General features: G+C 34.3%; 1 protein-coding gene across 1 annotated transcript in view; it reads left to right on the top strand.

Annotated features, from left to right (window-relative positions):
- The first annotated feature begins 2335 nt into the window (after positions 1–2335).
- LOC133617375 (cyclic nucleotide-gated channel alpha-3-like) overlaps positions 2336–15122 on the top strand; it is a 32681-nt gene continuing 19894 nt past the window's right edge. Inside the window, exons 1-4 of the mRNA XM_061977321.1 lie at positions 2336–2550; positions 14563–14616; positions 14722–14805; positions 14915–14971. Coding sequence (XP_061833305.1) covers positions 14567–14616; positions 14722–14805; positions 14915–14971 — 191 coding nt within the window. The 5' untranslated portion in view covers positions 2336–2550; positions 14563–14566. The remainder of the gene's footprint in view (positions 2551–14562; positions 14617–14721; positions 14806–14914; positions 14972–15122) is intronic.

Genomic DNA, 15122 nt, shown 5'->3' on the forward strand with positions numbered 1-15122 from the left:
CACCTCCCAGCCATGGATGTTGATGGGCTCCAGAGGTCATTGTCTTCTTGAAGTCGATGATTAGCTCTTTGGTCTTGTCCACATTAAGGAGCAGATGGTTCGCCTGAGACCACTCCACAAAGTCAGCGATCAGTGTCCTGTACTCCAATTCCTGTCCCTCTCCGATACACCCGACCATTTCTGCAGGTGGCAGGACCTGGAACTATACTGGAAGTCTGAGGTGTACAAGGTGAACAGGAAAGGAGACAGGACGGTGTGGAGCACCTACACCACTGACCTCAGTATCCCCAGTCACACAAACTATGGCCTGTCAGATTAAGTAATCAGTAACCCAGGAGACAGTGGATGAACTCTCTCCTGGCTTCTGCCACCCTAGTATGTTCCGTTGTGTCTTTGGGCAAGACACTTCACCTACCTTGCTCCCAGTGCCACTCACACGGGTGTATGAATGTCTGGTGGTGGTTTGAGAGATCGTTAGGGCAAATTGGCAGCCATCAGTCTACACCAGGGCGGCTATGGCTACAGATCGAGCTTACCACCATCCGAGTGTGAATGTCGAGTGAATTAATTAATGTTTGGTGGTGGTCAGAGGGGCCGTAGGCGCTAATTAGCAGCCACGTTTCCATCAGTCTATCCCAGGGCAGCTGTGGCTCCTTAATGTAGCTTACCACCATGTGTGAATGTGGACGTTAATAAATAATGGCTTCTCAGTTCACACTCTGAAGCACTTCAAGTGTCTAGAAAAGCGTTTTATGAATCTAATCCATTATTATTATTATTAAGTAAGTCTTGGCAAGCGTGCATTGACGTCAATGTGTTCCCACTTTTAAATACGACAGAACAAAGCGATCAAAAACTACTTGCAGGGCTCACTTCCATAGGCATGAACCATATTTGACGCTTGGGCATCATTTTAGTATCCGACATTTTTAGGTGAAAAAGAAAAAAAGCATCATACAGTGGGACCCCTTTAAGGAACAGAAAGTATCTAGGAAACAATGTGATGCGGTCAGATGAGACCAAAATTGAACTCTTTGGCATCAATTCAACTCTTTTACCACTGAGACGAATACATGGGGAGGTGATGGTCCCTGCTTAAACTGTTTAGTTGTTTTTTTTAACCTGTTGACAAAGAAGTGGATATGCATATGACAATAACTGGCAAGTTCAAGGGTTCCAAAGTGCGGACTGGGGGCCATTTGTGGCCCAAAGCTTATATTTTATTAGTCCGCAAAATATTCTAAAGACAAAAAAAAAACCATCAAGGTTTAGAAAGGGGGTCCCCAAACTTTTTGACCGGGGTCCGCATTGGGTTAAAAAAATATGGCCGGGGGCCGGGCTGTAATATATATATATATATATATATATATATATTGATGTCGCGTTATCAATGGGAAAATGCATTTTTAGACAATATGATTTGCCTGAGCGGCGAGGAGACTCCAAGAGTAACAAGCGGTACAAAATGGATTGATGAATGGGCGAGAAAGGACAGATTAAAAAAAAATAATAATAAAATAAAATAAAATACAAATAAATAAAATTAAAAAATATATATATATATATAATTTTTTTAAACTTGGGACTTCCCGCTGGCCAGATTTTGGACGCTGGTTTGCCGCACACCAAAATGACTGACAACCGGTGAGTCTTACTGGATTTCTGTGCTTCCTGTCATGATGAACATGTCGACAAATTTCTTGCAAGATATAGCAAGTTCAGAGTGTGCTTAAGCCCTCAGAAAGGTTTTAGTTGGCAGAATAATATTATTAGTAAAATATCTCAAGGTTATATTAGATTTTACACTAATTTGTGTGGTTACCTACAACACAAAGCTAAGTTGTGGATGTTTTGTTCTGATAGTTAAGCACTAAGTGATTGACATTGTATTGGTTTTAATATCTTAAAAAATGTATCAAAGTGGCCCCCGCATTTTCTGAATACAGTCCTTGCTGGAAAAAGTTTGAACAACCCCGGGCCAGATAGTAGGTCTATTGTTATTTTGGGGTGAAATTAAAATTATAGTTCTTCCCAACTTTGATAATGACCAGAAAATTACATATTTTGTTACTTATCTGTTCCAAAATGTCTGACCAAGGCTGTATACTAAAACAACTCTTCCCATTGGAAAAACATTCTGTTAAAAACCGAATCATACCAAAAGTGGGGCGTACAAAAACCGAGGTACCACTGTATCTATATTAGTTTTATTGAAAGCTGAGAAGTCTATCAGTAAAGATAAACAAAATGGTTCCAATATGTTGTTTATCCTCTTTGGTGTCCAGTCTCCTCCCCCTCCCTGCTGCTTCCTCCACACATTGTTGGCTGCTGGCAAGCAATGCAGAGCGCATGTTCATAAGGGGACAAATCAACAGCAAGAGAAGGAAGATTTTTTTCATCTGCTCTATTATATAGCGATACATCATAACAACCCATCCTCATATCTAATGTGACTGAGGTCACTCGGCACACGGCGCCTAAATGGAAGTATTGCAGGTCGCACTTTAACCCCTCACATTGGGACTGCTCTTTTTTGTATCTAAAATACAGGTAAAGTTATGCACTTCATTTTCTGTTCACTTGTATATTACCTTTGAAGACAAAGAAGCTACTTTTGAGAATGGAATGCAAAATGCAAGACACCAATTCTAATTTTAGACCTAATCTGGGTGAGGAGGATCTGAACTAAACTAACCATAATAAACATAGGCTGTGTCTCAATTCGTACACTTTTTAATTTACACTTAAGCTGTGTCTCAAATCACACGCACATTTGAATACCAAGCAAAGATTTGTTTATTTCAGCAATTATATTTACAAGATTAAACTAATATATTACACAGGCCAATGCAACTTTAGATATTTCAAGCCTTCTTTTTATATAATGTCAAATATTACGGTTCACAGTTTATTCATCCATTTTCTACTGCTTGTCCCATTCGGGATCGTGGGGGGTGCTGAAGCCTATCTCAGCTGCATTCGGACGGATCCAACACAGATAGACAGACAACAGTCACAACCTCAAATTGAAAACCTCAGAAAATTTGGGGTTTTCAAAAACTGTAAGGCATGATCATCAAAATTATAACAAAGGCTTGAATTATCTCACTTTGTATGTAATTAGTTTATTTATCACATTAGTTTCACATTTAAAGTTGAATTGCTGACATGAATGGACTTTTGCACGATATTAAAATGTTTTGAGTTTCACCTGTATTGGGGATGTAACGATAAATGGTAACTGTGATAAAACTCCAGAGGGTTAGCATTACCGTAAAAAAAAAAAAAAAAAAAAAAAATATATATATATATATATATATATATATATATATATATATATATATATATATATATATATATATATATATATATATATATATATATACATATATATATATATATATAAAACTGTGACTGATAAGTGTACTTTGATGAACTCCCAGACTGACTTGTGCTAGCTTGCTAGCTTAAATCATAACATGAGAAAAAGAGAAATCAATAGGGATGTCCGATAATGGCTTTTTGCCGATATCCGATATTCCGATATTGTCCAACTCTTTAATTACCGATACCGATATCAACTGATACCGATATCAACCGATATATGCAGTCGTGGAATTAACACATTATTATGCCTAATTTGGACAACCAGGTATGGTGAAGATAATGTACTTTTTAAAAATGTTTATAAAATAAGATAAATAAATTAAAAACATTTTCTTGAATAAAAAATAAAGTAAAACAATATAAAAACAGTTACATAGAAACTAGTAATTAATGAAAATTAGTCAAATTAACTGTTAAAGGTTAGTACTATTAGTGGACCAGCAGCATGCACAATCATGTGTGCTTACGGACTGTTTAACCTTGCAGACTGTATTGATATATATTGATATATAATGTAGGAACCATAATATTAATAACAGAAAGAAACAACCCTTTTGTGTGAATGAGTGTGAATGAGTGTAAATGGGGGAGGGAGGTTTTTTGGGTTGGTGCACTAATTGTAGGTGTATCTTGTGTTTTTTATGTTGATTTAATAAAAAAAAAAAAAAAAAAAAAAAAAAAACGATACCGATAATAAAAAAAACGATACTGATAATTTCCGATATTACATTTTAACGCATTTATCGGCCAATAATATCGGCAGGCCAATATTATCGGACATCTCTAGAAATCAATGTTTTTTGAAACGATAGACCACAATCTCAATTTATATAAACACACTACTATCAGAGCAACTAAGCTATTTAATTGTCCACAATAAACCTACAAGGTGTCTTATGGCATGTCAAGGACTGTTGAAAAGAGTAGAATACCACAACTCCTGCCAGAAATACAAACCCCGTTTCCATATGAGATGGGAAATTGTGTTAGATGTAAATATAAACGGATTACAATGATTTGCAAATCCTTTTCAACCCATATTCAGTTGAATGCACTACAAAGACAAGATATTTGATGTTCAAACTCAAAAACTTTATTTTTTTTTTTCAAATAATAATTAACTTAGAATTTCATGGCTGCAACAGGTGCCAAAGTAGTTGGGAAAGGGCATGTTCACCACTGTGTTACATGGCCTTTCCTTTTAGGACCACTCAGTAAACATTTGGGAACTGAGGAGACACATTTTTTAAGCTTCTCAGGTGGAATTCTTTCCCATTCTTGCTTGATGTACAGCTTAAGTTGTTCAGCTCCGGGGGTCACCGTTGTGGTATTTTAGGCTTCATAATGCGCCACACATTTTCAATGGGAGACAGGTCTGGACTACAGGCAGGCCAGTCTAGTACCCGCACTCTTTTACTATGAAGCCACGTTGATGTAACACGTGGCTTGGCATTGTCTTGCTGAAATAAGCAGGGGCGTCCATGGTAACGTTGCTTGGATGGCACATATGTTGCTCCAAAACCTGTATGTACTTTCAGCATTAATGACGCCTTCACAGATGTGTAAGTTACCCATGTCTTGGGCACTAATACACCCCCATACCATCACAGATGCTGGCTTTTCAACTTTGCGCCTATAACAATCCGGATGGTTATTTTCCTCTCAGTGGCCTAGTGGTTAGAGTGTCCGCCCTGAGATCGGTAGGTTGTGAGTTCAAACCCCGGCCGAGTCATACCAAAGACTATAAAAATGGGACCCATTACCTCCCTGCTTGGCACTCAGCATCAAGGGTTGGTGAACAAGGGGATGGTTCAAATGCAGAGGACAAATTTCACCACACCTAGTGTGTGTGTGACAATCATCGGTACTTTAACTTTTAACTTAATTTGTTGACAAAGTGGTGACCCTCGCCCCATCCACTGAGCATTTCATGGAATCTCCCTTTATACCCAATCATGGCCCCCACCTGTTCCCAATTTGCCTGTTCACCTGTGGGATGTTCCAAATAAGTGTTTGATGAGCATTCCTCAACTTTATCAGTATTTATTGCCACCTTTCCCAACTTCTTTGTCACGCGTTGCTGGCATCAAATTCTAAAGTTAATGATTATTTGCAAAAAAAAAAAAAGTCTATCAGTTTGAACATCAAATATGTTGTCTTTGTAGCATATTCAACTGAATATGGGTTGAAAATGATTTGCAAATCATTGTATTCCGTTTATATTTACATCTAACACAATTTCCCAACTCATATGGAAACGGGGTTTGTACAACACTTAAAACCTTTAGCATATTTCCATTTCCCTTTATTTAAATGTATTCAAGCTCAAAACAAAAAAAACAAAAAAACAATCAACATATCATCGAAATAAATCATGAATGAAAAGGAGCAGAAAGAAGTATAAATTTATATCTGCTTCTATTCACACAGTTACATTTGTTGATCAACTCAGAAAACTTATTATGGCAATATTTCTATTTCATAACATACAACAAAATAAACAAACATGAAAACTCAAAATTTCTCCAAATTATACCTATTCCATCATCATGATTTTCTTTTTTACATATAGAAATATATTTACTTCACATTCTTCCACTGTCCAGTTTGTTCCACCTTTGACTGAAATGATTATTTCCACTGTCGCTGTTCTCAATATCAATTTACTAAACATCTAAATTCCTTTTAAATTGTAGTTACTTTCTCTTTGAACAAATGTTTTAGAATGTTATTTGGTAGAAATTTTGTATGTGCTTTGTACATGATTTTGAAGATATTATACTCTACCAATTTGTTAAATTCCAATACGTTTAACTGTTTGAATATTGGGTTTGTGGGTTTCCTGGATGCATTTCCAGCAATGATTATTATAGCTCTCTTTTGTAAAATGGAAATTGGATTTAAATATGTTTTACAGGCAATCGAAGAATTATACAAAATATACAATGCTTTTTGATTTAGCAATTCCTTCACTTTGAATAAAATAGCAATAGATTTAGACATTTTACCTTTGTATCATTTATATTTTCAGCAATCATAACACCCAAAAACTTGATCTCCTTTGTTCTTTGAATCTCAACTCCTTTAATGTATAATGAGACATCCACAATTTTTACTACTACAAACAATCATAAACGTAGTTTTACCAGTATTCAAGGACAGTCTATTCACATCAAACCAGCTTTTTATTTTGACAAATTCATCTAACCTCTAACACATTTTCAATATGTTGTCCTGGATAAAATAAGGTTGTGTTGTCCCTAAATAAATCACACTTAAACAGTTTGGAAACCAGAGTAATATCATACAGTACATGAGAAACAGTATTGGTCCAAGGACCGATTCTTGTGGCACTCCACAAATAATATTATGTAAGGCAGATTTCCTATTATTAACTTCCACACACTTTCAGGTAACTTTTGACCCACTCATGTGCCACTCCTCTTATTCCATATTTGTACAATTTGACCAATAATAACTTATGATCGAGCGTATCAAATGCTATTTGAAGGCCTACAAATATGCCTTTTTATCTATTGCAGTTGAAATTTCTTCTGCCATATCAGTTATTGCTGTTGCAGCTGAGTGATTAGGACGAATCCCATATTGATTGCTTAAAATATATATATTAAATAAATGTATTTAACCTGATGGCAACATTTCTCTATGACCTTTGAGAACTATGGAAGCAGTGATATTGGCCTGTAATTGGAGTACACATGTTTGTTTCCACCTTTGTAAAGTGGTATTATTCTAGCAGTTTTCATATGATCGGGAATACAACAGAGCAACGCCACAGAACACTTAACAAGTAGATCATCCAGTGTTGCCATGACAACACTTTTCCTCTCCATTGATGAATCTACTCCAGTATTTCAGAACTGATTGTTTAGGTTAAGAAAGGTATCAATAGATTTAACTTCATATTTGGTTGTTTGTGTTTAAAGCCATTGAATCCACAAAATGTTTGACGCTCAGCACTGACACAACGACAGCACTAATAGACTCAATAGAAGTGCAAAAGCTGGTCTCCCAGCATCCATGTGCACATGGGGAAATAGATACTATATATATGCATATTAGGTACTATATATGGGCAAATTAGGTACTATACATATGTACATATTAGGTACTACATACAGCAGGGGTCACCAACGAAGTGCCCGCAGGCACCAGGTCACCCGTAAGGACCAGATGAGTCGCCCGCTGGCCTGTTCTAAAAATCTTATCTTAAATTTTTTTAATTTTTTTATTTAAACCAACATAGAAAAAACACAAGATACACTTTCAATCAGTGCATCAACCCAAAAAAACTCCCCCCTCATTCACACTCATCCACACCCACTCACACAAAAGGGGTTATTTATTTCTGCTACCAATATTCTGGTTCCCACAACATAGACAACACATCTGCAAGGGACACAGACCCTGAAGCACACATGATTGTATGTGCTGCTGGTCCACTAACATTTTCATTAATTACTTTTTTTATGTAATTATTTTTATATTGTTTTACTTTCTTTTTTATCCAAGAAAATGTTTTTTATTTATTTATCTTATTTTATTTCATTTTTTAAAAAAGGTCCTTATCTTCACCAGACCAGGTTGTCAATGAAATTAGATTTGTTTAAAGGGTTTTTAAAACCAGGTCCAGTCCAGATAATGTCCAAGTCGGACTCAGCAACACACACCTTCATTCATGTACACAGAAAAAAATTAGGGAACACAATAGCTTGCATATAATTTATAAACAAAATTACATTTTCAAAATAAGCATTTATGTACAGTCCAGATTATGTCCAGGTCACTCAAATTAGGGAACACAACAACAGATAGCATATAATCTATAAACATAATTATACTTTCAAAATAAGCCTTTGAGGTCTTCCCATCTTTTTTTTTGTTTATGTTTTTTTGGCATCATTATCGTTTTCAACCATGTAACTTTCTAGAGTAAAAAAATACTGAATAAATGTTTTAAAGAAAGTAATACTAAGTGAATATCTGTTATTGGCCTTAAAAATAAACTTTTTACCGAGTACTATAATTAAATTGACTAAATCATGATTGTCAATGAACTCTCCTAAAATAACAAGCTTCATAAACAAACCAATCCTTAAACACATTTTTTTCAACTTCCACCCGAAAGGAAGACACAATATGACAGTACCAAAACAAATGCAGGGTGCATTCAGATTCCTGACAACAAAATCGGCAATCATCTGACTCTGTCATATTCCATAATTTTAACATTTTCCCCGTGGGTAGGAAGTTATGAATAATTTTAATTTGAAAATAACGATTTTGCACATCGATAGTAGTTTTGTAGATTAGTTTTAATATTGCATCCCACAGCAACGGGCAGTCAAAAAAGTCCCCTCATTTTCCATGTGTTGTATGGGGCAGCCTTCAAAGATTTCTTTATTAAATAAAAAATATGTATTTTTCTATTTATTTTAGTTCCTTTTTGCCAACTAGAATTTCTTATTAGAGGTTTACAAACTAATAATTTAGTCGTTTCATAATTAATTATTTGTTTCCATCTTTTCCCAATTACTCCAGTTAGTTGATTAAATGAAAAGCTTGAACAAGCATCACCATACATAGTTCTAAATTCATCATAGTTCATGATCTTACCATTCTCATTGATAATGTCATTGACAAAAATGATTCCTCTTTCAAACATATTTTTTCAAAAGAAAGGCTTTCCATCTATTACAATATTAGAGTTCATCCATATTATCTGCTGCAAAATATCGTGTCTTTTTTCTGGTACATAAAATTGAAAACACCACCATGTTTTGATTGTTTCCTTTATGAACCCCGCCATGTTTCCCAGCAGACTCTCTACATCAGGAAAATGGGAGGGGATCACTTGTAAAAAAGGATACAATTTATTTTGATGCAGTCCATGTTTTTGTCCAACAGGACACTTGTGTACCACTCGGTGTTTAAATACATCTTTGGAACAATTGATGCTTTTAAAGACAGACACATAGCTTCAAGGTTAAGAAGTTTCAGGCCCCCATATTCATATTCATTGTACACAACCTTTCTTTTAATCTTTTCTGGTTTGCCGTCCCAGACAAAATCAAAGACCCTCCGCTCATAAATCTTTAAAAAGTTTTGTGATGGAGCTGGTAATGACAAAAACAAATACATCAATTGAGGAATAATTAACGAGTTGACAATAGATATTTTACCTTACAAGGTTAAGGATTTCCATTTCCATAATTGCATAATTTTGTCCAGCTTTCTTAGACGATTATCACAATTTACTGAGCCTAGATCTTCCAGATTCTCTGGGACAACAACACCAAGTATGTTAACTGGTCCATCTGTCCACAAAACAGGCACTTTGCATTCCATTCGAAAGGACGTTCCCTTTAGATTTCCGATCCTTAACATTTTACATTTATCATAATTAAGCTTAAGGCCAGATTGCTGTGAAAATATGTCCAAAAGATTAAGAAGGTTCCGCAAACAATGAGGAAAAATCTTATCTTTGTGAATCAGCCTTTTCTGACATGAACTTCATCAAGAAAAAACACAGAACACGCCTCACTGATGCACATCTGCAAGACTCACTCAGAGTTGCAGAGTCAAGTTACACACCAGAGTACAACACACTAGTTAACAGCATGCAATGCCAGGCTTCCCACTAACTGACAAAGAAACAGCTAACAGATTTGGTGTCCAGTTCAAAGTGTGACATGGTTTATTTAAAAATTTGAGAGTTGACTTTTGTATTTTACATGAGTTATTATTTGTACAAACATGGGGCAAAGTAATTAATGATTTGTTAAAAAATGTTAGTGGCTAGCAAGTTAAAATGGGATATTGTGATTTCACAAGACTGTCTTAGAAGTGATCATTTGAAAATGTTCAATTTGAAAAATGTGCACTTGGAGAAAATATAAAAATAAAGTGTTGCATATTGATATTTATCTGTTTCTATATATATATTTATTGTGAGAAATCATTAAGATGATCAGTGTTTCCACAAAGATAAATATCATTAATTATTAATAATAACATAGAGTTAAAGGTAAATTGAGCAAATTGGCTATTTCTGGCAATTTATTTAAATGTGTATCAAACTGGTAGCCCTTCGCATTAATCAGTACCCAAGAAGTAGCTCTTGGTTTCAAAAAGGTTGGTGACCCCTGATATACAGTATGTGCATATTAGGTACTATATATGTGCATATTAGGTACTATATATGTGCAAATTAGGTCCTATATACAGTATGTGCATATTAGGTACTATATACAGTATGTGCATATTAGGTACTATATATGTGCAAATAAGGTACTATGTATGTGCATATCAGGTACAATATATGTGCATATTAGGTACTTTATATATGCAAATTATGTACTATACTGTATATGTGCATATTAAGTACGACATATGTCCATATTAGGTACTATACATGTGCATATTACGTACTATTTATGGGAAAATTAGGTACTATGTATATGTACATATTAGGTACTATATACAGTATGTGCATATTAGGCACTATAAATGTACATATTTGGTACTATGGAGGTACACATTAGGTACTAAATATGTGCATATTAGGTCAATCAATCAATCAATCAAAGATTATTTATATAGCCCTTAATCACAGATGTCTAAAATGGCTGCACAAAACACAATGACAGGTACTACAGTATACTGTATATGTACATATTAGGCAGTATATATGTACATATTAGGTACTGTATATGTGCATATTAGGTATTATATATGTTCATATAAGGTACTATATATGTGCATACTAGGTATTATATACAGTATGTGCATATTAGATACTATATATGTGCATATTATATACTATATACGTGCATATTATATACTATATATGTGCATATCAGGTACTATATACAGTATGTGCATATCAGGTACTATATATGTGCATATTAGGTACTTTATATGTGCATATTAGGTACTATTTATGTACAAATTAGATACTATATGTATGCATATTAGGTACTATATATGGGCAAATGAGGTACTATACATATGTACATAGTAGGTACTATATACAGTATGTGCATATTAGGTACTATATATGTGCATATTAGGTACTATATATATGTGCATATTATGTACTATATATGTGAAAATTAGGTCCTATATACAGTATGTGCATATTAGGTACTATATATGTGCAAATAAGGTACTATATACTCCTCAATCTCGTTACCTTGCGTAATGACAATAAAGCTGATTCTGATTCTGATTCTGATATATGTGCATATCAGGTACTATATATGTGCATATTAGGTACTTTATATGTGCAAATTAGGTACTATACTGTATATGTGCATATTAAGTACGACATATGTCCATATTAGGTACTATATATGTGTGCATATTACGTACTATTTATGGGCAAATTAGGTACTATGTATATGTACATATTAGGTACTATATACAGTATGTGCATATTGGGCACTATAAATGAACATATTTGGTACTATGGACAGGGGCGCCGCTAGGGATTTTGGGTCCCATGAAAATAATCTTTACAGGGCCCCCAACACAGTGTCATTATTTTTTCTGTATTATAATTTCATCATCATTAGGGGCTTCTCTGGGCCCCCCTCCATCATGGGCCCCTAGAATCCGTCTCCTTTACCCCCCCCCCCCTTTTCGGCGCCCCTGACTATGGATGTACACATTAGGTACTAAATATGGGCATATTAGGTCAATCAATCAAAGATTATTTATATAGCCCTTAATCACAGATGTCTCAAAGGGCTGCACAAAACACAATGAGAGGTACTACAGTATACATGTACATATTAGGCACTACATATGTACATATTAGGTACTATATATGTGCATATTAGGTACTATATATGTTCATATAAGGTACTATATATGTGCAAACTAGGTACTATATACAGTATGTGCATATTAGATACTATATATGTGCATATTATATACTATATACGTGCATATTATATACTATATATGTGCATATCAGGTACTATATACAGTATGTGCATATCAGGTACTATATATGTGCATATTAGGTACTTTATATGTGCATATTAGGTACTATATACAGTATGTGTATATTAAGTACTATTTATGTACAAATTAGATACTATATATATGCATATTAGGTACTATATATGGGCAAATTAGGTACTATACATATGTACATATTAGGTACTATATACAGTATGTGCATTTTAGGTACTATGTATGTGCATATTAGGTACTATATACAGTATGTGCATATTATGTACTATATATGTGCAAATTAGGTCCTATATACAGTATGTGCATATTAGGTACTATATACAGTATGTGCATATTAGGTACTATATATGTGCATATCAGGTACTATATATGTGCATATTAGATACTTTATATGTGCAAATTAGGTACTATACTGTATATGTGCATATTAAGTACGATATATGTCCATATTAGGTACTATATATGTGCATATTACGTACTATTTATGGGCAAATTAGGTACTATGTATATGTACATATTAGGTACTATATACAGTATGTGCATATTAGGCACTATAAATGTACATATTTGATACTTTGGATGTACACATTAGGTACTAAATATGTGCATATTAGGTTGATCAATCAATCAAAGATTATTTATATAGCCCTTAATCACAGCTGTCTCAAAGGGCTGCACAAAACACAATGACAGGTACTACAGTATGTATGTACATATTAGGCACTATATATGTACATATTAGGTACTATATATGTACATATTAGGTACTATATATGTTCATATAAGGTACTATATATGTGCATACTAGGTACTATATACAGTATGTGCATATTAGATACTATATATGTGCATATTATATACGTGCATATTATATACTATATATGTGCATATCAGGTACTATGTACAGTAAGTGCATATCAGGTACTATATATGTGCATATTAGGTACTTTATATGTGCATATTAGGTACTATATACAGTATGTGCATATTAGGTACTATTTATGTACAAAGTAGATACTATATATATGCATATTATGTACTATATATGGGCAAATGAGGTACTTTACATATATACATATTAGGTACTATATACAGTATGTGCAAATTAGGTACTATATACAGTATGTGCATATTAGGTAGTATATATGTGCATATTAGGTACTATATATGTGCATATTGGGTACTATATACTGTATGTGCATATTAGGTACTATATACAGTATGTGCATATTAGGTACTATATACAGTATGTGCATATTAGGTACTATATATGTGCAAATTAGGTACTATATACAGTATGTGCATATTAGGTACTATATATGTGCAAATTAGGTACTATATATGTGCATATTAAGTACGATATATGTCCATATTAGGTACTATATAAGTGCATATTACGTACTATTTATGGGCAAATGAGGTACTATGTATATGTACATATTAGGTACTACATACAGTATGTGCATATTATGTACTATAAATGTACATATTTGGTACAATGGATGTACACATTAGGTACTAAATGTGTGCATATTAGGTCAATCAATCAATCAAAGATTATTTGTATAGCCCTTAATCACAGATGTCTCACAGGGCTGCACAAAACACAATGACAGGTACTATATACTGTATGTGCATATTAGGTAAGGGCAAGACCAAAGATCCTCAGTCAAAAGATTAAAGAGCTACAAAAAGGTTAGAATACAAGACCATTTCCAAGAAGCTAAAATAATACTGAGGAGCTCTTGAGGAAGGGATGATTCTAAGAAGGCTGAGTGGTAAGCTTAGAATTACACAGGAGTTTATGATCTCAAACTGCGAGCTGAGACCACATGAATAAGTCAGACAGGTCTAAGGTAAATGTGATGTGGTGACATAAGAGCAAATTTGAGCTCTTTGGCATTAACTCAACTCTAACATCATCCCGACCGTCACACATACAGGTAGAAACCTTCTCCTTTGGGGTTATAGCGCAAAGTACAAAGTCATGTTTTGCTAAGGTATCAAAAATGTTTTTGATTTATAGACTTTAAATGAAAAAATGTTTTTGTTGGTAACCTGTATTACTCTGTTAAAATAAACCTAGCAAAATAATATGGACTGTTCATGTGTTTGTTGTAGATTATTTCCCACACTGTTAAAAAAAAGTCACTGACACACCTTTTTTCTCAGGGCGATGGACATTCAGAATCCGCACACCTTTTCGGAAACAGGACTGCTATACAGGTAAGTTTGGGCTCACGTAGTAGCAACGACTACTATTCGTAAAAACACTAAGCAAAACTTAAGTTCATATACATTGTGTTTCCCTCATGTGTTCTCTTTTGCAAGATTGGCTCACATAATGCACTCTGGTCATAACCGGCAAAGACCTCCAGAGTTCAACCGGCGTCACTGTAGAACAAAGAACATGAAGTGAGCTTTTTGGAAGACCACATTGGACACCCTTTGGTGTAATTAATTGTTTAAATAATTTAAAAAAAAGAATTACTTATTTTAATTAACATATTTGTTGTTCTTCTAGCAACTCTCTGTGGCCTTTGGCTGAACAAAACATGAACAACTGCAACAACAACGACGGGTAAGATGACATTGATATATAACAATATACAGTCGTGGTCAAAAGTTTACATACACTTGTAAATAACATAATGTCATGGCTGTCTTGACTATTCAATATTTTCTACAACTCTTTTTTTTTGTGATAGAGTGATTGAAGCACATACTTGTTG

This window comes from Nerophis lumbriciformis, linkage group LG01, assembly GCF_033978685.3.
Source record: "Nerophis lumbriciformis linkage group LG01, RoL_Nlum_v2.1, whole genome shotgun sequence".
Classification (NCBI taxonomy): Eukaryota; Metazoa; Chordata; class Actinopteri; order Syngnathiformes; family Syngnathidae; genus Nerophis; species Nerophis lumbriciformis.